The following is a 20,944-nucleotide window of genomic DNA, read 5'->3' as shown; positions in this document are numbered from 1 at the left end:
GCTGTTCAAGGTCTTTTGTGGCTCCATGTAAATTTTGGGATTGTATGTTCTAGTCTGTGAAAAATGCTATTGGTATTTTGATGGGGACTGCATTAAACCTGTAGACTGCTTTGGGTAGTATGGACACTTTAACGATTATTCTTCCACCCCACGAACATGGAAGTTCTGTTCTTTTGCATTGTCTTGAATTTCTTTTATCAGTGTTTTACAGTTCTCAGAGTACAAGTCTTTTGCCTCTTTGGTTAAGTTCATTCCTAGATATTTTATTGTTTTGGTGGAATTATAAATGGGATTGTTTTCTTAATTTCACTTTCTGCTGAACTCAGTGTATAGGAATGCAACAGATTTCTGTATATTGATTTTGCATGCTGTGACTTTACTGATTTATCAGTTCTAGTAATTTTTTGGTGGAGTCTTTAGAGTTTTGTATATATAGTGTCATATAACCTGCACATAATGAGAGTTATATTTTTTCTTTACCAATTTGGATGCCTTCCATTTCTGTATATAGTCTAATTGCTGCGGCTAAGACTTCCAGTACTATGTTGAGAAAAGTGGTGAGGGTGGACATCTTTGCCTTATTCCTGACCTTAGGGGAAAAGCACTCAGTTTTCCACCATTGAGGATGATGTTGACTGTGGGTTTTCCATATAAGGCCTTTACAACATTGAGCTAGGTTCCCTGTAGACCTACTCTGCAGAGGATTTTTTTTATTATGAATGGATGTTGTACTTTGTCTAATGCTTTTTTGGCATCTATGATATATGATTTTTATCCTTTCTCTTATTGATGTGATGTGTCATGTTGGCTGTTCTGCAAATATCGAACAACTCTTGCATCCTGGCAATAAATCCCACTTGATAGTAGTATATGATTTTTTAAAAAATGTATTGTTGGATTCGGGTTGCTAACATTTTGCTGAGGATTTTTGCATCTATGTTCATCAGATATATTGGACTATAGTTTTTTTTTTGTAGTGTGTTTCTCTATTTCCATATGTGATGGAAGCATTTTTATAAATCTCAAACTAATTGCAATAAAAAGCTCACACAATTATCAGTGAGGTGACTATATAGGCTTTACATTTATTATGATTGATTATTAGCAAACCAAAAATACAGAAATAACATATACTATCTATATCCATAGTAAAACCCATGCATATCATAAGGTCTATTTGAATCCCAACTCAGAGTGACATCAGGTTTGTTAGGAGCAACAAGAAGGGTGTGGCAATTTCTTATAGTTGGAACAGAGGACACAGGGTTCCACACACAGGTTCTTCCAACACCAAAAACACGTACCTGAATGGTATAATCTAATATTTTATTATATGATGTACTTGTACATCATATAATAGGTAATCAGGTGATATGAATATTATACAATTATCAAGCAGGAATCCAGTATTAACATTTGTGTTACATTTAACAGTTGCATTTACTTCTTATTAAAATTTGTGTTCTACCAAATTAGTTTTCTACCCATTCAAATAATGAGTGAAGTGCAACTTGAACTTGCTAGCAAAGACATTCTCTATACATAGTAACTGGCATAAAATATGAAAAGAGAGAAAGATGTAGTTTCTTTACAAAGAATGCAGGAACCACCATTTTGCAAATCATGAAATCATAATCCTATTTCTACTTTTTCCTCACTCTTTCCAAACTGGAAATGAGACCCAATAGGGTCCTGCAAACCACCGCCCCCACGATAGGAAGCCCCGTTGCAGGCTAAGGGCAGTGTGTTTTTGCCTTTACTGCTTTCAACACAGAATTCCATTTGCTATTCCTTTGTTCTAACTGCTCTTTTTTAAACCTGTCTTGAAAAGAATGATGGTTGTCTTCATCCTCTGTCTCAGAGATGATTTCCATCTTCTGAATGATGAGTTTAATAAGCTCATGCTGTTTCTCCACAAGAGAAGTGAGATCCTTCAGCCTAAAAGGATATACAGGGCTCATGAACTTGTTTTCAGTTATCTTCTCAGTCTCTGAGTGCAGGAAGGCCCAGGTTACTAGAAGTGTCCTAGATCAGATGAGCTGTGCTCAGGTCACAGCATCCTGGTACTTATAATCTTTGCAAGCAATACATATTTTTAAAAAATATTTTAATGTTTATTTTTTGGGAGAGCGCACACGAGCAGGGAAGAGGCAGAGAGAGAGGGAGACACAGAATGCAAAGCAGGCTCCAGGCTCTGAGCTGTCCTCACAGAGCTGGACATGGGGCTTGAACTCATGAACCAGAGATCATGACCTGAGCCAAAGTCGGATGCTCAACTGACTGAGCCACCCAGGGGCCCCAGCAATACATATTTTTTAAGTTTAAGTGTTTTTCCTAGTTTATTTTTGCTCCCATTTTAAAGATTAAAACACAGTTGCACAGAAAGATGAAACTGCTTTGCCCAGGTCAGTGCATTAGGAAGTAGTTGAAGAGGGCCTTAAACTCAGATCAGTTGATTCTAAAGCCCTCATGCTCAACCACTGCACACTCTATACAGCTTCTCTTGGAATTCTCCAAAGCTTTCAAAGCTTTGATGTATGAATCCGGATGGATCATGGGAATGTGGTTTAAAACACTAATTGGCAAACTGGTGAATTGCAGCACATAAGTTGTTGGGTCTAAAAATGATTTTCAAATGATTCTCAATATGCTATGACATCAGTCAATTAAAAGTACGACTTAATATGTGAAATAAACACAACTATACAACATAACCTTACATCATTATTTAAAAGTTTTATCAAATACAGATAAGGAAAAATACATACCGATATTTCTGCTTCAATATTTCTGTTTCCAGAGATGTGTCAACATTTGGAATTTCCTGCCTTTCTTCTTGGGCATAAAAAATAAAATGAAATATAGCCTGCGGGATAAAAGATTAATTATTACTCAGGTTGAACTCAATTCAGAAACTATTTCTTGCACATGTGCCATGATTCAGCTACTGAGCCAGGTACGATCACACCACAGATATTCTAAGACACGACTATGACCCTCAAGGCGCTCACAGTCTTTTGAGAGAAATAGACGTATATAGAGCTATACCACAAACTCATACATAATTATAATAAAGGGAAGTATGAGATGTACAGATAATCTAGAAGAAGGAGAAAATTGGAGTGGTGGATTATTTATGAAAAGGTAAAACTGAATCATTTTATATTTTCTCATGAAAAATGTCCATCGTCAGTGGTATTCCACACAGGATTAGTTCTTTCTCTAAAACTGCTCTGCACAACTGAATTTCCCATGAGGAAATTTCAGAAATGCCATTTTAATGTGTGTTTTCAAAATTTAGTGTTTTTTAAACCACTGGTAGACTGGAAAGCATTAAGGGCGGACGTGAAATGACCAGGAATCAATGAGTCAATCCTAGGAGTCCATGGAAGAGAAGATGGCAACTTGCACAGGCCAACCAGGAAGACTGATCAACCAAACAAGGGAGTGACTGGGTGTGAGGGGTGAGGAGAGGGAAAGGAGGTCAAGGATGACCTCTTGCACAGGCAAATGAATGGTGGTGATGTTAACTGAAGCAAGAAACTTTGGAGAGAGGAGGCTCTGTCATTCTTTCCCTGCAGGGAGACTGAAACCTGGGAGGAGTGAAAACTGTGAGTTCCTTTTGAAGAGTTTATTCTGAATATGCTGAATTTGAGGTACCTTTGAGCCATACCAGTGAAGATGTCAGGTAGACAGTTGGACAGAAGAGCCTGGAACTCAAAGAGAGCTCCCGGAAGAATGAATTGCCAAGCCTTCTGTGTTTCAGGAGTGAGTAGTTGCAAACACGGGTATGAACAACATTATACAGGGAGCTAGTGTAGTTAGAATAAGGCCTAGGCCAATACCCAAATCAACTTTATCATTTTATGACCACAGCATGGAAAATTAACATGCAAAGAACTCAGAATGTTCATAGAACTAGGAGGAAGCCCAGGCATGATCAGGATTAGCATCCAGTACTTCTGACTCTCAATACAGTCCCTTTATCATTATAATGCAGTGGCCTTGTTTAGTCTTTGATATCTAGTGTATTTTCTATAATGCACACTCTCCATGCGCATGTGTGTGCATATATGTACCTGAATGTACATATGTGCTCTATATTTTCACATAGACACACACATATTTGCACATGCATATAAATGATAGGTGACTGGGAAAAACAAGAAAGGTACACCTGCACTTTAAAAAAAGATACTTACAAGGTACAGTCAGTCCACCCACCCACCCATGTGCTCTCACAGGGATGTGGTACATGTTTAACACTGATGCTGTGAATGAGCCACTAGGAAGAAGGAGCACAGGTCTCCCTCCCACTGCCCATTGCTTTTCACACTGTTGGGTAATCATGCACTTTGTTGTTTTTTTTAAGTCACAATTCCTTCTTTTCCACAGGCACAGTGACTCAAAGTCTATAGAAGGGTACCCTTAAGGATAACACAACGAGTGAATGTCAAGCAGCAGCACATTCTCCACGCTGGTATTTTTCACATGTACTTACTAATAACCCTGTACATCTGGGTCTGTTGGGATACACGATGATGGATTTCTGATCTACTTTGCGTAGGAACCACAGTGGCAGCTTCTTCTCTAAGCTGGTATGAAGTTCCACCTAAAGCGCATTTTGGATTTATTGAGAGAAATGGTTAAGAAGTATCTAGAATCCTTACACTACACAGAGACAGCGATGAGTACAGTAAACTGAAAAACGACTCCTGTGTCCTGCCTTACGCCACGCAGCTGGGCTGGCCAGGTTTCCCATCTCTCCTCTCAATCACCGACAAGACAGGGGCAGCAATATGCAGTTGGGGCAAATTGTTTAAAGAAGAAGTTCAACTCAAGTGAGCAGCTGTTCACTGTTCAGGGACTATGACTGACACTGGGCCCATAAGAAAAAGCCTTCGTCCATCCCCTCGGGTGTTAACAGAAAATGTGCACGACTGCGCAGTGTGCTGGTATGAAGGCGCGCCTGTGGCAGGACAGGAAATGGTGCTTCCATGGAGGAAAACAGTGGTAAGCACTGAAAGGATTACAACCGGCACACCTAAGAGTACTTCATCGACGTTTCACCCTGTGCGATCTGGTGCAAAATGGGTTATCCATGCTGTATCTTGACTACAATTTTTTTTTTTATGTTTATTTTTGAGATAGGACAAAGTGTGAATGGGGGAGGGGCAGAGAGAGACACAGAATCTGAAATAGGTTCCAGGCTCTGAGCTGTCAGCACAGAGCCTGCTCTGGGGCTGGAACTCAGGAACCATCATGAGCTAGGCCGAAGTCGGACGCTTAACTGACTGAACCACCCAGGTGCCCCATATCTTGACTACAGTTTCTATTTTCAGAGATAACAATCCTTTGTCTCATTTAATGGATTTACCTTGAGTTGATAGTTTCTCATATTTTCAACTTTTTGTTTACCAAATTTGTCTTCCACTCTTTTTTTATAGCCCTTTGTGTCTCTTGTTTAGAATGGTTTATTGTAATTACCATATAGATGAGAGTTTGCTAAGACCATAGGCTTTTTTATATGTGGGTATTTAAGTGGCTTCCATCCACAAATGGTGAGATGTTTAAAGCTTTGGGCCCCTCTTCCACATATTGCTTCCCTATTTTTGTAGCACTTACCACCACATAACATGCTATATATTAGTTCCAGTTTCAAGAGAAGCTATGTTTTCTTGTATTTTATTAATAATACCAATTAGATGTTTGAGTTTCTATAATAACTTCCAAGGTTCCTTTTCCCCTTGGGTCTTAAGGTCAATATTCCTTTCCCTTTGCAATAACATTTTTTTCAGAGGTCACATGTTATCATTCACTTATTTAAACTTCACTGAAAAAGATTTATTCAAGCCTGGTGTTTGCCAACAGATCAAGCACATGTTTTGTCTTAACCTTATTTGTTTTCCACATAGGACCTGCCAGATATTCTCTCTCAGGGTCCTGGGGAGGATGGCAAGCAGCCCCCCTTGGTGGGTCTAGTGGGACCCATTGCCCATGGCTTCTCTGGGCTCAGGGAGCATCTCCACCTTCTCTAACTGGCAGGTTTTCCGTGTTGAAGGTAAGAGCACTCTGTGCATTTCCTTTTGTGATTTGCGGCCTGGACGTGAACATCTGTGGAGTGTCTACAGCTGCCAGCCTGTGCTGGACGTGTGGTCACCAAATGTTAAAAACTAAACAGCTCTAAGCCCCTCACAATACTCACAACTCCTGTCCCTGTGTAACTGTTAGACCTCCCAGCATGTGCTGTCCCCACTTAGGTCTGAGACGACTCTGTGAGAAGACGAATGTCTCTCTCTGTGACACGTGCTGCTGCCTGTCCCCTTATGCCCTCGTTCTGATGCGGCCTCAGACTTAGGTTATAAGTCTGACATAGAGAGTTGTACATGGATGTAGAGATTTGCTTTAAAAAAACTCAGAGAACTAAGAGAATGGCTTCCTGGTTTTCCAGTCAATGCTCTTTGTGATCCAAAACAAGAACCGCTAACACGGGAGTACTTGCTTTGCCGTTTACTTTATAGGCCTTTGTGCCGTCGTGTTTCAGGGGAGAGATCAACTCTGATATAGAATTGTGCTTTTCAAATCATCCGCACTGAAACTGCAGTTTAGTGGCTCTCCCCTAGACATCTAGTGCTGTTGCTTATATTGTTCTTCCTTGATCTTTTCAGGAATTACTAGTTATGAAGTAATGACATGTCTGTGAAGAGGCCTTTTTGCATCTCTTTTCCTCTCTTCATCCACCTACCTGGAGTCCTACACTCCATCTTTGTTGTGGTAATAACTGGTCAGTTGGCTCTTCCTTCCTCTGAACTTTCCCCGCTAAGGTGATAATAGATCATCTTACGTACTACTCCCATTTTGTTCCCATTCTTTGGAAGAGCTGGTAATGACTTCCCACTAACAAAATTACTTGGAGCACTTCACCCTTTACTGCCCTATCTTTCAAAGCTAAGGTTTTCCTCGTTTGTTAGCTCTTTTTTTTTTTTTTTTTCCAAACGTTTATTTATTTTTGGGACAGAGAGAGACAGAGCATGAACGGGGGAGGGGCAGAGAGAGAGGGAGACACAGAATCGGAAACAGGCTCCAGGCTCTGAGCCATCAGCCCAGAGCCCGACGCGGGGCTCGAACTCACGGACCGCGAGATCGTGACCTGGCTGAAGTCGGACGCTTAACCGACTGCGCCACCCAGGCGCCCCTGTTAGCTCTTTTTTTAATAAAGCGCTCTATCATCTTGGGCCACCTTAATACTCTCTAAGGAGCCATCCCTCCAGGCCAGGGGCCCTTCACCCTTCCTTAGCCATTTCTCCTTGTTCCGCCTTTAGCCCATTGCTCCTGCTGGGTCCTGCCTTTCTGGACCAGTCTTGCTGTTCCTCTAAATCCCATCTTTCAACATCTGGTTCACGTGCCAACCCTTCCATGTAGCATTTCCATAACTGTTTATTTTCTGTACCTAATATTTTAACCATTTAATTTATGTACTTTTGTTCTTTAAATGTGCCAAGTCCTCTGCATAATACGCAGCTTAGTCACAGAGCATAGAGTTTAAGGATGGTTCTAAGTTGATTTTGAGATTTTAAACTCTGACTGTTTAATTGGTGTGCTCTCCAGTTAGACTTATTTTACTTAGTGAAGTCAAAGGTCACACAGGCCTTTAACTCCTCTGGGTTCTCATGGTCAGTTGTACTGTGCACATACCACGTACTGGAGCATTTTTTAGAAATAAATATGTGCTGACGTATAGCAGAATGAGTAACAGAGAAGAATGAAGCGTGACAAAGAACAGTGAAGAGTGAGGGGAGAGTTACCTCTTAACATGAATTTGTCTTTCTCTTGAACTTGCCTAAGTTTTTTAATATGTACGTTCAACTGGTCATCAGGTATTTTTGAAGCATCAGATATTCCCGTTCAAATCTGATAAACACAATGCAAATGAGAGCATAGAAATAGTTTTGCATTGTGTAACAGGAACCACCTCACAAGATTCAGTAGCCAAGGAAAAATGTAAGGGAGGTCACAAAAGAACAAAACCTCATGGATGCAGTGAACACTTCAATATAACACGTTATGTGGGAAGCTTGCAGTGCGATGGTCAGAGTATCAAGGGGTCCTAGGAAGAGCTGGGCTGTGACAGGACAGAATACCTCACACCTGCGATAATTCTTATTTAGCAGATAGCTACCTGGTTGGCTGCATGTTGACATTTTAAAAAGCTCAGGTAATGTCTCAATTTCTCTGCTCAGATTGTTCTGAGAAAATGCTGTGGTCAGAGAGTAAAAACTAATGAAAACAGGCACGCCAGAGAACGTGCACAACAAGGTACCGTATGGTGTGGTGCTTTAGGACTCACAAAGTACCTGTCTTAAATACCTGTTCTCAGAAATCAGCTATTCTTATACATGGAAAATTAGGGTGGTGCTAATTTCAATACGTTTTAAATAAACGTAAGACTTACCTGCATAGCAATCCTCTTCAACAATGCGTGCTTCTGGACTTCTGCAATGTCACCAACTGCCAACCCAATCTGAAGTACAACACAGCATTGAGTCATTGCCAATTTAATGGCGCACCTATAAATGCACTAAAGGTCTCTCTAGCTGCAGTGGGGGAGTGGGCATATAATTGCCTACTAGTGGCCTTAACATACTTTTGCCAACACATCTTACAGAAAACTGCAAAATCTGTACACCTTTGTAACACTGGTGGCCACACTGGTGGGTTCAGTAACCTTAAGTGTTATCATAAAAAATTAAGACACGTGAATCTGAAATTATTTAAAATAAAAATGTTCTTTTTGAAGAGGACAGGGGTCATATGGTATCAAATGCCATTGGGGTGGCCATGCAAATGGTTGCAGATTCCAGGAGTTTAGCATCTAGGTAAACGAGTGAGCGGACAACACAGAAAAGTTAAAATAGTAAACTGAGGCAATGCGGGAATTTATACCTTACGTATGTTTGGCAGGAAAAGGTACGCTTCAAGGGTGGGTGTGGCTTTGATTAAAAAAATAAAGCAGTAACTGTATCTAGAAATCTGTGGCCAGATAGAATTAGGTGAGGGGACGCTCACCTCTACTCAATCCAAATGAAATCGCTTACTTAAATTAGCTGACTCATATTTGTTGGATAACCAGTACCTGTCTATGCTCGACCAGCCTCCTGGATGCTGATGCTCTCAAGAAGCTCAAAGTCAAGTAAATTCCACAAGAGGGGCTCTGTTTGGGGCACCACTGGATGCCCAGTGCTTAGAACCATGCAGAGCATGTAGTAGATACACAGAATAGTCACTGAGTGAATAAGCAGCCAAGAGTATATGCTAGGGTGTGCAGACTAGCATTTAGAACTATCTACAGTCAGACACTTTATTTGGCAGGATAATGTTTATTTTTAACGCGGAAGCCTTTAGGTAGGCATTATCTCTAGTTTATATCAGCCACCATCAAAACTAATGGTCTTGGGGCACCTGAGTGGCTCAGTCGGTTGAATGTCCAACTTTGGCTCAGGTCATGATCTCCTAGTTTATGAGTTTGAGCCCTGCATTGGGCTCTCTGCTGTCAGCATGGAGCCTGCTTTGGGTTCTCTGTCTCCCTCCCTCCCTCCCTCTCTCTCTCACACACACTAAATAAATAAAATAAAAAAAATAGTCTCATACTGACTGCTTCACCCATTTAAGATACTTGCCTGAGATCTGAAGACATCTGATTTTGTGAGTCATAGAGTAGATAAGTTACTAATATTTAATAGTAGCTAACATTTACTGAGTGCTTATCATGTGCCAACCACGGTTTTGAATGCTTTACTTTTACTTGAGAAAGAGAATATAACTGGGGGAGAGGGGAAGAGGGAGAAAGAGAAGATTTTAAGCAGGCTCCATACTCAATGGGGAGCCTGATATGGGGCTCAATCCCATAACCCTGAGCTGAAATTGAGACTTGAACGATTAACCAACTGAGCTACCCAGATGTCCCTCAAATGCTTTGTATTAACTCCTTTTGTCCTAATAACCTAGGAAGTAGGTTTTATTACCTTTTTCTGATTTGTGTCCTAAAAATTTTGAGAATATGAGGAAGGGGCATCCAATTTAGATAGGATGATGCGGTGGAGGGTGTTGGTTAGGAAGGTCTACCCAGGAGATCTGATGCTTGAGAGCTGAGTGTTAACAGCTTAGAAAGAATTAACCCAAAGTGGGAAGGTCTTTGAGGAAAAGGAACAGCTTGTGTGGAGCTCAGGCACAAAGGAATGTAGGGCATGCTCAGTGAAAGTTGACGGTACATGTCTAGGCAAATCTTGCCAACAGTGGGAGGGGTGGATGAGATCTGGGTAAGACCCAGATCATGAGGATCCTTGCATGCCATGCTGATGGGTTTAGACTGAGTTGAAGAGGCATAGAAGGAAAAAAAAAAAAAAAAAAAGGCCTGACAGGCCCAGCTTTTCCTTATCAGAATATCACTGTGGTGACAATTTCAGGAAAGATTAGACAGAAGTGAGAGGAGACAGACTGTTCGGGCTACTGCAGCAATATGGATGAGGAACCATGAGGGTGTAAGGCAAATGGAAGTGGGTGTAAGAGGAAAATATTTACTGGAAGAACTGAGCAAAGGGCAGGGCTGAATCTAGAGTATCTTCCAATGATCTGAGTTAGAGGACCAGGACGTGGTACTGAGAGGTGGCAGCAAAGTTTGAAGGAAAGAAAACATGGAGTCTTGGTCGGCTCTTTTGGGACTGATTTTCCTCTGGGACATGCAGGTAGAGATGGCACTAACATGTACTAATGCTAAGCCGAATCTTCTAGGTAATTATCTTCTGAAATGTCAGCAATTGTAAGAGAAGAATGTGGGCTTTATGTCATTCTTAATTATTCTTAGCGCTATCCTTTATGTTTCTAGGTCATCAAAATAAAACTCTGGATTTGTTATCAAGTAAGTGAATCAAAACATTAAGTAGTATTTTTTTTTTCTTTCCAGAAACATTGTACAGGACAATCTCTGGTGCATAGTCTCACTCAGAAAATGTATTGAATGTGTGCATATATGCATAAATAAGGAAAAAACATGCACTGTCATGTCAGCTTGGGCTCTCCATGGACCTGAGATGTACTTCTGTCTTTATTGGCTAACGTGGTCATGGCTAGAGCAGGTTCTCTGTGAAGGGCATGTTCACATCTGCTGAGGATTTTCAACCTGTAACTGGTTTAGAGATGGCATCTGAATGCCACAGATGCCCTCATGCCTGAGAGGCTCTTTGCCACTTGAATATCTGGTCGATGAGAAATTTAAGAGCAGAGATGAGGTTTAATCCTTTATTCCCCCAAGGTCTCTGCCTAACCTCTGACCCCCACCCTAACACCAGAGCAGTACACACCATTTATCTTTATTTCCTTATTCTGCTTTATAGTTCTTCATAGATAGCATTTATCACTCCCATAACATTATACTACATAGTTATTTATTTACTACCCCATGACTAGTTTATAATGTAAGGACGGGGTATTGGTCTATTCACCACTGTATCCCAGCACCTGGATCAGTGTCTAGATTATTCATAAGTATCTGCCAAGTGAATGCATCTTGGCATCCCCTGGGCTTTAGTGCTGTGTCTGGTACTAAATAAATGTTGAATGAGTGGATTTTATAATAGTCCCTAATTCCTTTCATGGAGGAAGATTAAGGAGGCTAAAAATAATGATCATTGTCAAATGCCCCAAATGATCAACAAACAGAAAACACAAGGATAAATTACTTACAAGTAAATTCATGAGCACAATTGGGACAAACATTGTGAAGGCAATAAGCTGTGCAAAAGACAGAACTGGATATACCAATTCATTTCTCAAAAATGGTTCTAGGAAGGCATCACGGTAATTAATATCTCCTAGCATCATGCTGAAGGTCTGGATTATAGAAAGCAATGGAGAGCTGAAAGCATCCTGAGAAAAGATGGTAAGGTAAAAATGCAATGCAAAACGTGTACAATGAAAAAAATGTTTTCTGAAGAGTAAAATGATAAAAATCATATTTAAAATACTCTTTTAAATCACAGGACTATGGCTAATGATAAGAACTACTAATAAATTGGTGATAAAGTCATCAAGAATATCTTTTCTACACATATAACAAATACTCATGCATTATATTTAAACTTTTTGACAATGGGAAAAAGTCATGAGGTAGGGCTGCGATAAAAATCATTTGAAGGCTATTTTATCAGACAAAAAGATAAAGTCCTATTACTATAAATTTTCTAGGCCATTCAGATTTAAGTATAAATATGTACTCCCAATATTCACAGCAACAGAATCAAGTACTGATGCAAGTGCCTCACCTGTATACTCAGGAGGACGTAGAAACTGAGGCCAAAAGCCAAAAGTAGAAAGACAAACACGACTGTAGACCTCAACAGAGTTTTCATAATTACCTCCAACATAACGATGAAAATTCCACAATTTTCAAATCTAGGCATATTTAAAAATTATATATTCACTTTTCTGGCCAAACTGTATTTCATTCAATGTCTATATTTATCATGCATTAGGTACTAGGTTTCACAGGTGAGTCACGCTTTCAAAAAGGAGACAGAATTCATGAATAGTCATCTTACTTTCAAACTGTTCACTAAACAGCTTTGCTGCTTCTTCCTTCTTGTTAACGTTGACCTTTGTCCTACAACTCGACCACTAGGCATTACTTCACACAAAGGAGGAGAGAAAAATCTTCCCAGTATCAAAGAAAGTGCTACCAAAGCTTGATAAATGGATCTGAGAGGTGAGATGGGTGATGCAGCCAGTGGAGACCCTACATGAGCTCATGTACCTGAAGGGCGCCTGCGTATGGTTTATTCACCATCCTCATGACCTCCTGAGGGTTCTTTTTTCTTTCCCAGTAACCAACATTGTGAAATGTTTGGGTAGATAATGGGTGTGCCATCCAGCCACCAATGTGGACATTTCCTTTGGCAAAGACAACTTGTTAAAAGGGGAATCACAAGAGTTTAAAGCTCCAAAGGACTTCAGAGGTCTCAGAAACTTAGCTCCCAAGAGTTGTCTAGTAAGTTGGTAAGGTCACTGATGACAAAGCCAAAGGAATGACAGTACCTAGACTTGCCCTGAAGCCTCTTGATGTCCAGACCACTGCTCTTCCCACTATACCATGTCCTTTTAAAGGAGCTGGCTTCAAGCCTCCAGCATTGTGTGCATGACATACAGAAAATATGGTAGGGAAAGCATTGTCCCTGGGGTTGGAAAGACGGGTAAAAGTGCTTACATCTTGACTTACTAGTTGAGATCCTGGGAAAGTTACTTAGCCCTTCATCTTCTTTTATATACCACAAGCGATTACAAGTTATCTTTACAATAACTAGAGGTAAATGTTAAGATATGTGAAATAACAAGTATGGGAGGTAGGAGAGCTTTGCCCTTTGTTCCCCCTCTAGAATTAGATTCTTTAAACTTATTTTCTTCTCCTAAATCGCTATTATTCCCCATACCTATCACTTTATTTTGATTGTTTTAATCTAAAGTAAATGCTTAGCAAATAATACCAAGTAAAACCAAGAATAGCCAATACTTTTATTCCCATTTACTCCCCCCATTTAATCTAGATTTGTCTTGACCTGGAGTAATGTTGCCACTCAGAAGATATTTGGCAATATCTGGATACACTTTTTGTTGTCACATGGTGGGGAGGGGGGTTCTACTGGTCATCTAGTGGATAGAGGCCAGGGATGCTGTTAAACATTTTACAATGCACAGGACAGCCCCCCACAACAAAAAATTATCTGGCCCCAAATTTCAGTAGTGCCAAGGTTGAAAAATCCTGGTCTATACTCTGAACTCCAAACCTCCCTCCCCTTTTCCTTAATACATATTAAAGTACCTCCACAGTCTAAAACAATTGGAAAAGGAATAAGCCAATTATAAATATGGTACTTAAAACAGTTATTCTTTTAATATTAAAAATGTCTAAGGGATACAGAAATCATTCAAGCTGGCTTTACCTTTGGAGATACAGTAAGAAGTTCATCCAGTAGAAGTATATAGCAATCGCTCCACATTGCCACTGCACATAAGCTGGTATACCAATGAATAAGGGTGACACAAAAATGATACTTGTTGTGTAGATAATCCATTCAGCTCCATTGGCATTATCCAAGATGTAATTCCTTTTCTGGGGTTAAAAAGAATTCAGAATTACCACATGTAGAGACCAGGACCTAGCATCTTATGGATGATTTTATATATATGTATATATATACACGTGCATATATATATAAATACATGTGTATATATATATATACGTGTGTGTGTATACATACATATATATATGTATATGTATATATATAATGTTGACCAGTAGCAACAACTGTCTGGCATTGCAGCTGGACAGGTTTAGGACCAAGGAGCCAGCTTCTGCCATCCTGGACTACACTCAGCCCTGGGTATGGACCAGTGTTGAAGGTGGCCCAATCTCTTCTGTTGAATTGGCACTTTGGGAATCTGATGCCTAAGTAAATTCTACAACTTTGTGGGCTTTCTCTGAGTCCATTCCTTCTTAAGGAAAGTCCTGGGGAGCTGCAGGTTGGTTTAGTGATTCCTTTATGCCTGTGTAAGGACATGCATATAGATTTCTCAGGATACAAATGAACTAAAGCTTCTTCTAAGGAGGTTTGAGACCTATGCTAAGACTTAATTGCCGTAACAATTTGATGTCATTTCCTATCATTAAAAATTTCAAGTTTTGGACATCAAATTTTCTATAGAGGTGACAATTTCAGTATCAATTAAAAAATGTGGAAACCAAGTCTGTTAGAGAAATCATAACTTTATAGTTCAATTTAGAGTATAATCTATAAAAAATGAGAATTATGATGAGATTAAATAATATGCCCTAAATCATTCAAACTACAATGGAACAATACAGTCTAACTCTCAGAATTGTGACAATCTACTGAAACTATATACAGACACACACACTTGCAAATATATAGTACCAAACAAATGCAAAGCATTGTAATGGTCATTGACATTCTTTAAGGCAGGTATCAATGTGCTTATATAAAAGTAAATTTTCACATAAAATGAGGTACTTATAAAAGTTACATATCTTATAAAAATAACATTCACAAAAATACAAAAAAATGAATAATAAAAGACTTTAAATAAAAGATTGATGCCATTTATTAACCAAAGCAAGGACCTGTAGATAATTCACATAATTCTTGAGTCTGATCTGAACTTGGTTCATCCATTTAAATGTATGAAGTAAAAATTATGCTATAAAAAGTTCCCAAATTTTTATTATAACTTGAGAATTTTATCCAGTAAAGAAAATCATTCTTATTAAGAAAGGAATTAAAAGACCCATTTGAAATGGAACCATGGGCCAAGTAAGTTCTTTATAAATAGTTATATTCAAACGTACCTAATTCAAAATCCAGCTATCATGTTAGCAAAATATCAAACTGATAGAGAAAATACAGAAAAGTCATTCATAAGTTCATTTGTAGACAGACTCACACAGACTAGTAGAACTAGAACATCTCTACTTCAGATTTATCAAATAGGCACCATCTGATGCAAGAATCTTGTCTAAAATCATGTGATTTCTACGTTTGAAAAGTTTATGTTTGGTACTGCCAATCTATACATTGGTCAAGTTATGTGATTTTATTCTGACATATATTGTTCAATAATAATTTAGCAATTTATGTTCTTCATATTAAAATATTTGCAACTTTAGAGATATAAAATGTATCACGTACCTGTTGGAAAATTTGGACCACTTCTTTGCAATATCCAAATATACTTGATAAAAAAACTAAAATCATGCAAACTTTTATAGAATAGGAATTCTGAAACAAAAATGTGTAAAACACAGTTATGAAAGATAGCAAATAAAACACTTTTGCTTTTGCATAATTTCCACTATTTTATTTTCTTCTGCTTCATTTCTATGTACCGTTATATTTGCTTTAAACAGAAAATTACTGTGATACCAATATAAAGACACATACTCATTTCATAATGTCCTAAGAGGTTCAAAAATCACCAAATGAACTCTAAAAGAGTATGAATCTGTAGACCTATGTAAAATTTGTTTTACTATGGTAAAATACACATAACATAAAATTTACCATTTTAAAAGTTTTACATTTTACACGTACATTTACATTTCAAAATGTATAATTCTGTGGCATGAAGTACATTTACTATATTATGCAACCATCGCCACCATCTATCATCATCTAGCTCTATAACTTTTTTTCTATCACTCCCAAACAGAAGCCATGCATCCGCTAAGAATGACCCCCTCTTCCTAAAATCCCAGACAGCCATAAATCTGCTTTATTGTAGACATATTTTAAAGTAGTATATACTTCAGTATTAAAGCTACTCTCTCATATGTCAATTCCTTTAAATTAATTTACAAACTCATTTATTGACCAAATTATTTATATTCCCTCTCATTTCACAAAAGATCTTAGGAAAAATTGTTCACATATGAATCATACAGTCCATAATAATAAAAGCCTTAATATTTCAGATTTACTATGAGGTTAGCATTTCTGAGGAAAAAAACACACTTGTAATAATCTTTTATTTTAAAAATTTGAAATATGACCAATCAAAAATACCTTGGTGTCTAATATTTCTGAATGATCACTAGTTTCATTGATGATTCCAGTTGAGTTGAAAGCCATACCTGGCTTTATACTGACAACAAGAAAGGTCATAGGCAGGAGACCAAGACAGTAAGATCCTAGGTTCATCATATGGGCTCTAAACCCATAAGCCAACCTACAAAAATAAATCACAATCTCAACAAAAAATATTTACTTAAGATAGCCTGTGGAAAAGGTAGTTATAATCGCTCTCAGAAATCTATTTGGTAAATTCATTGAACTTTAGAACCAAGATCTTCAAATTCACCTTTTTTCATTTTCAGAAAAGAATCTCAACTTCCCAGGAAATCATGACTTACTTAAAATATCTCACCAAGTAACGGAAGAACAGAGACTTTAGCTCATATTTTCTGACTTCCATGTTGATTGCTCTTCCCAGGTACCCCTCTCACTTCACTGTCCGCTAAACTGCAAGGCCCGGGAATGCTGCTTCATATCTCACACAAGGGTTTCTACCTCCTAAATATTTCATTTAATGTCAAAAATAAACAATATCAGCATTCTTAATACCAAAACATTTGCCTTTGACACATTTCTTTTTCAAAGTGTAACACATTAATATAATAAAGTCCAGGGGCATCTGGGTAGCTCAGTTGGTTAGGTGTCCAACCCTTGGTTTTGGCTCACATCATGATCTCACATCACATCACGGTTCACAGGTTTGAGCCCCGTGTAGGACTCTGCTCTGACAGTGCGGACAGGGGATTCCCCCCTGCCCCACATCACTCTCTCTCAAAATAAATCAATAAACTTAAAAAAATCAAAAACATATTATTTAAGAGACTTTAAATTATTAAAAAGAAATACTACTTGGAGCACCTGGATGGCTCAGGTGATTAAGTATCTCACTGTTGATTTTAGATCACGTCATGATCGCATGGTTCCTGGGTTCAAGCCCCACATCAGGCTCCATGCTGACAGTGCAGAGCCTGCTTGGGTTTTTCTCTATGCCTCTCCCCTACTTGCTTGCTCACTCTCTCTTTCAAAAATAAACTTAAAAAAAATACATACATACATACATACATACTGCTTAATACCCACCATTTCATAAGTAAATATTCTTTACATACAGGATGATTGAGAAGCTCTATGCGGTTATGTTGTACCATTGCCTGAGAATAATAAAAATAAATCATATTAAACTATTAAGTACAAACTAAGTTTTTTGTTTGCTGGTTTTATAACTTTAATATTATAAAAGTAACACTTCATGAAAATTTGAAAGATCAAAAATTATATCAGGAATGTATTTTTAAAAAACCACAAGCTAGAACCATTTTATATAAATGCACTTACTTGATTCATTTTGTCTCTTTCAATTTCTTACCAGTTGAGATAGAATAAGCACTTTAATCTTACATAAAGTTACAACTGGAAAGGATATTAAAAATAAACGAGCAAGAGCTACACTCATTCTTTCCTTGAAGAAACTCAGGCTTATCTCTCTAGAAGGATTTTAAACAGTAGAGTACACATAGTCATTAAATTAGCTTGTGGATTAAGTTTTCATCAATCATTGGGAACTACTAGTATCTATTTTAAAAACAATTTTTAATTATTCAAGAAATACACAGAGGAAGTGACATCAGCAAGATGGTGGAATAGGAAGTCCTGGACCATCTATGCCCATGGAGACAAGACATATCGCAACTTAACAATACCTGGACCAATTGCCTTTGTGAGAAATACAGAAACCAGTTAAGAGGTTCCTGTACCCCAAGTGAACCTGTAGCCAAGAAGAACCACATCAAAAACAGTAGGAATATTCATGGCATTTACTTGCCATAGCCCCTCTCCCAGCATAGAACAATGAGATCAAGAGAAAATCCCCAACTCCTGGCTTCCACCTGAAGAGGAAAGCGATATGTGGAATGTTCTAATTGTTCAGGGAGTGGCCCAAGGGACTGGTTTCTGTCTTGCCTGAATCTAAGCACTGACAGGTCCATCCAGTCTCTCAGACTTCTGTGCACAATAATTTCCTATCGCAGACCAGCTCTCCTTCCAGAAGAACCCCACTCAGCTCAGATATAATGAGAGATTTGTTATGTTATTAAGGCATTATTCAATTATGCCAAAAGTCAACCACTAAGTGAGGTGTATTTATTCAAGCAAACCTGTGTCATATAAATTATTCTGAGTCTATAGTATACAAAGCCTATTTCCTCTTAGAAGCTACAAAGTTTTATTTCCTCCTTATTCTGCTGGTGGAAACAAACTCTGGTAGAAGTATTGCCTGTTCTTCAAATTATAATTTAAAAACCTCCACATACACACACAAAAATTCTAAGTAGAGCTATAGTATAGTTACTTTTAGGTGACTTTGTTATTCAGTCTGAACTAAAATAACAACTACAAAACATGACATACTCCAGCAGAGCTAAAATGTTTTGCATAGAGCCAGTGTGAGGTTAGTTTCCACTGTCAACCTTGTGGGCATAAAATCCATAGGACTCTGCATCCCTCCCACTCCAAGTACTCAGTAAGCCTTCTAGATATCACTTAAGGTCATGGTTGGTACCATGGTCTCTGTCAAAGGCTCCCGTATAGAGAAATGAATTCATTTAAAGTGAATAAAAATTCCCAATTGGTCTAGACCAGTGCTGTCCAATAGAACTTTCTTCAATGATGGAAATGTCCTATATTTGTGCTGTTCAATATGAGAGCCACAAGGCACATAGTCTACTGAGCGCTTGCAATGTGGGTACTGCAAATGAATAAATAAACCTTGAATTTTAAGTAGTCACACATGGCTAGCGTTTACTATATTAGACAACACAGATCTAGACCCTAGACCGCAATTTGGAAATCACTTTCAAATAGGTTTTCTTGGGGCGCCTGGGTGGCGCAGTCGGTTAAGCGTCCGACTTCAGCCAGGTCACGATCTTGCGGTCCGTGAGTTCGAGCCCCGCGTCAGGCTCTGGGCTGATGGCTCAGAGCCTGGAGCCTGTTTCCGATTCTCTGTCTCCCTCTCTCTCTGACCCTCCCCTGTTCATGCTCTGTCTCTCCCTGTCCCAAAAATAAATAAACGTTGAAAAAAAAAAATCAAATAGGTTTTCTTTTGCTTGCAACAGGGTTAATTTGTTGCCAGTGTGTACAGGGCTGGGCCGCCATTCCCACATGGCACCAATCTGTTGATGCTGCTAGCTGCTCTCCCTTTAGACGAGGAGCCCACTCATCAGTTACGTCTTTCCTCTGCAGTTATGTATTTGAGTTGGAGACCCCTGATTTAGACTGCAGTGGATCATCTTGCATGGCTTTTATTGTCCCATCTGCTAGAAATGTAAAATCCACTTTGGAGTAAGAGCTGGTTTGGTCTTAAGTCTCTCGGGCAATTTGAGTCCATACTGTGCATGTTAGGCCTGCTTTTAGATTGGGATCACTCCTCCAGAAGGATCAAAGAGCTTCTGAAAGGTCAGAGTTTACCGTGGAGCCCCTTAGATTGAACTTAGAATCTGTGATTGCAAAATGTCGCCCCTACATTTTCCTGTGGCTTGCATGGAGAAAACTCTTAAATATATAGGTCTATATTTAGATGGATGGAGTCAGGGAGTAAGCACTGACTGTCAGCCTATGTTGTCCATGGTTTATTGGATTTTGAATGAGGCAGGTTTGACATGACCATTAGAACTAAAGTGATTAAGAGTGTAGAACTTTAAGGGGACTAAAGTAAAGGATCCGTGGAAAATGACTGCTTTCTTCACTAAAAAGTAAAGGGTTAGGACACATGGCAGAGAGAGACATCAAACTGTAAATGTGGAATTCTCTCCAGGCCCCTCCCTGGAAACATACCAAAACACAGAACCCATGTAGAAACTACCTAGATAGTGAAAACACTGGACTTACGTTGAGGGTTGTAAGAGGCTCATATGTAACATCCTGTGCAGGTGTTACTTTCTTGGTAAATTCTAATGGACACTGAAGATACCTGAAATTATACTCAATCTGTAGAAGACACAATTTTTAAAACATTAACAATCTAGTATACACCCCAAAGCAGGTCTTGACAAATCAAATACGTAAGTCTACCATTCTTCTGAAAATTAAATATTTCAAATAAAATTGAGCCATTTTGTCTGAAGAAATGTAGATTGTTATTTCATCTTAATTAAAAAAAATATCCTGAAAGGCTGTTACGTAACCTTCTATAACCCACAGTCGTGGAAGAAGATGAATTCTCAAAAGATCACTCAGATCTTTGGAATTTCATTCTTCAGGTTAGTACTACCCAAAAAAATACAAAGACTAGAAACAACCCTAAATAATGCTATTAG

The 20,944-nt window shown here is 38.7% G+C and overlaps 1 protein-coding gene across 1 annotated transcript in view; it reads right to left on the bottom strand.

Annotated features, from left to right (window-relative positions):
* Positions 1 to 1,060: 1,060 nt before the first annotated feature.
* The window catches only part of TRPA1 (transient receptor potential cation channel subfamily A member 1), a 56,115-nt gene continuing 36,231 nt past the window's right edge, over positions 1,061 to 20,944 (bottom strand). The window contains exons 17-27 of the mRNA XM_025922556.2: positions 20,517 to 20,615; positions 17,715 to 17,785; positions 16,626 to 16,788; positions 15,753 to 15,842; positions 13,989 to 14,158; positions 12,318 to 12,447; positions 11,740 to 11,922; positions 8,453 to 8,521; positions 4,502 to 4,612; positions 2,769 to 2,866; positions 1,061 to 1,938 (exon numbers count right to left, since the gene is read on the bottom strand). Of these exons, the coding sequence (XP_025778341.1) occupies positions 1,734 to 1,938; positions 2,769 to 2,866; positions 4,502 to 4,612; positions 8,453 to 8,521; positions 11,740 to 11,922; positions 12,318 to 12,447; positions 13,989 to 14,158; positions 15,753 to 15,842; positions 16,626 to 16,788; positions 17,715 to 17,785; positions 20,517 to 20,615 (1,389 nt within the window). The 3' untranslated portion in view covers positions 1,061 to 1,733. The remainder of the gene's footprint in view (positions 1,939 to 2,768; positions 2,867 to 4,501; positions 4,613 to 8,452; positions 8,522 to 11,739; positions 11,923 to 12,317; positions 12,448 to 13,988; positions 14,159 to 15,752; positions 15,843 to 16,625; positions 16,789 to 17,714; positions 17,786 to 20,516; positions 20,616 to 20,944) is intronic.

The sequence above is a fragment of the Puma concolor genome, chromosome F2 (genome assembly GCF_028749965.1).
Source record: "Puma concolor isolate L17-30 chromosome F2, mPumCon1.1.hap2, whole genome shotgun sequence".
Lineage (NCBI taxonomy): Eukaryota > Metazoa > Chordata > Mammalia > Carnivora > Felidae > Puma > Puma concolor.
This window is presented reverse-complemented; position numbering and strand designations above follow the sequence as displayed.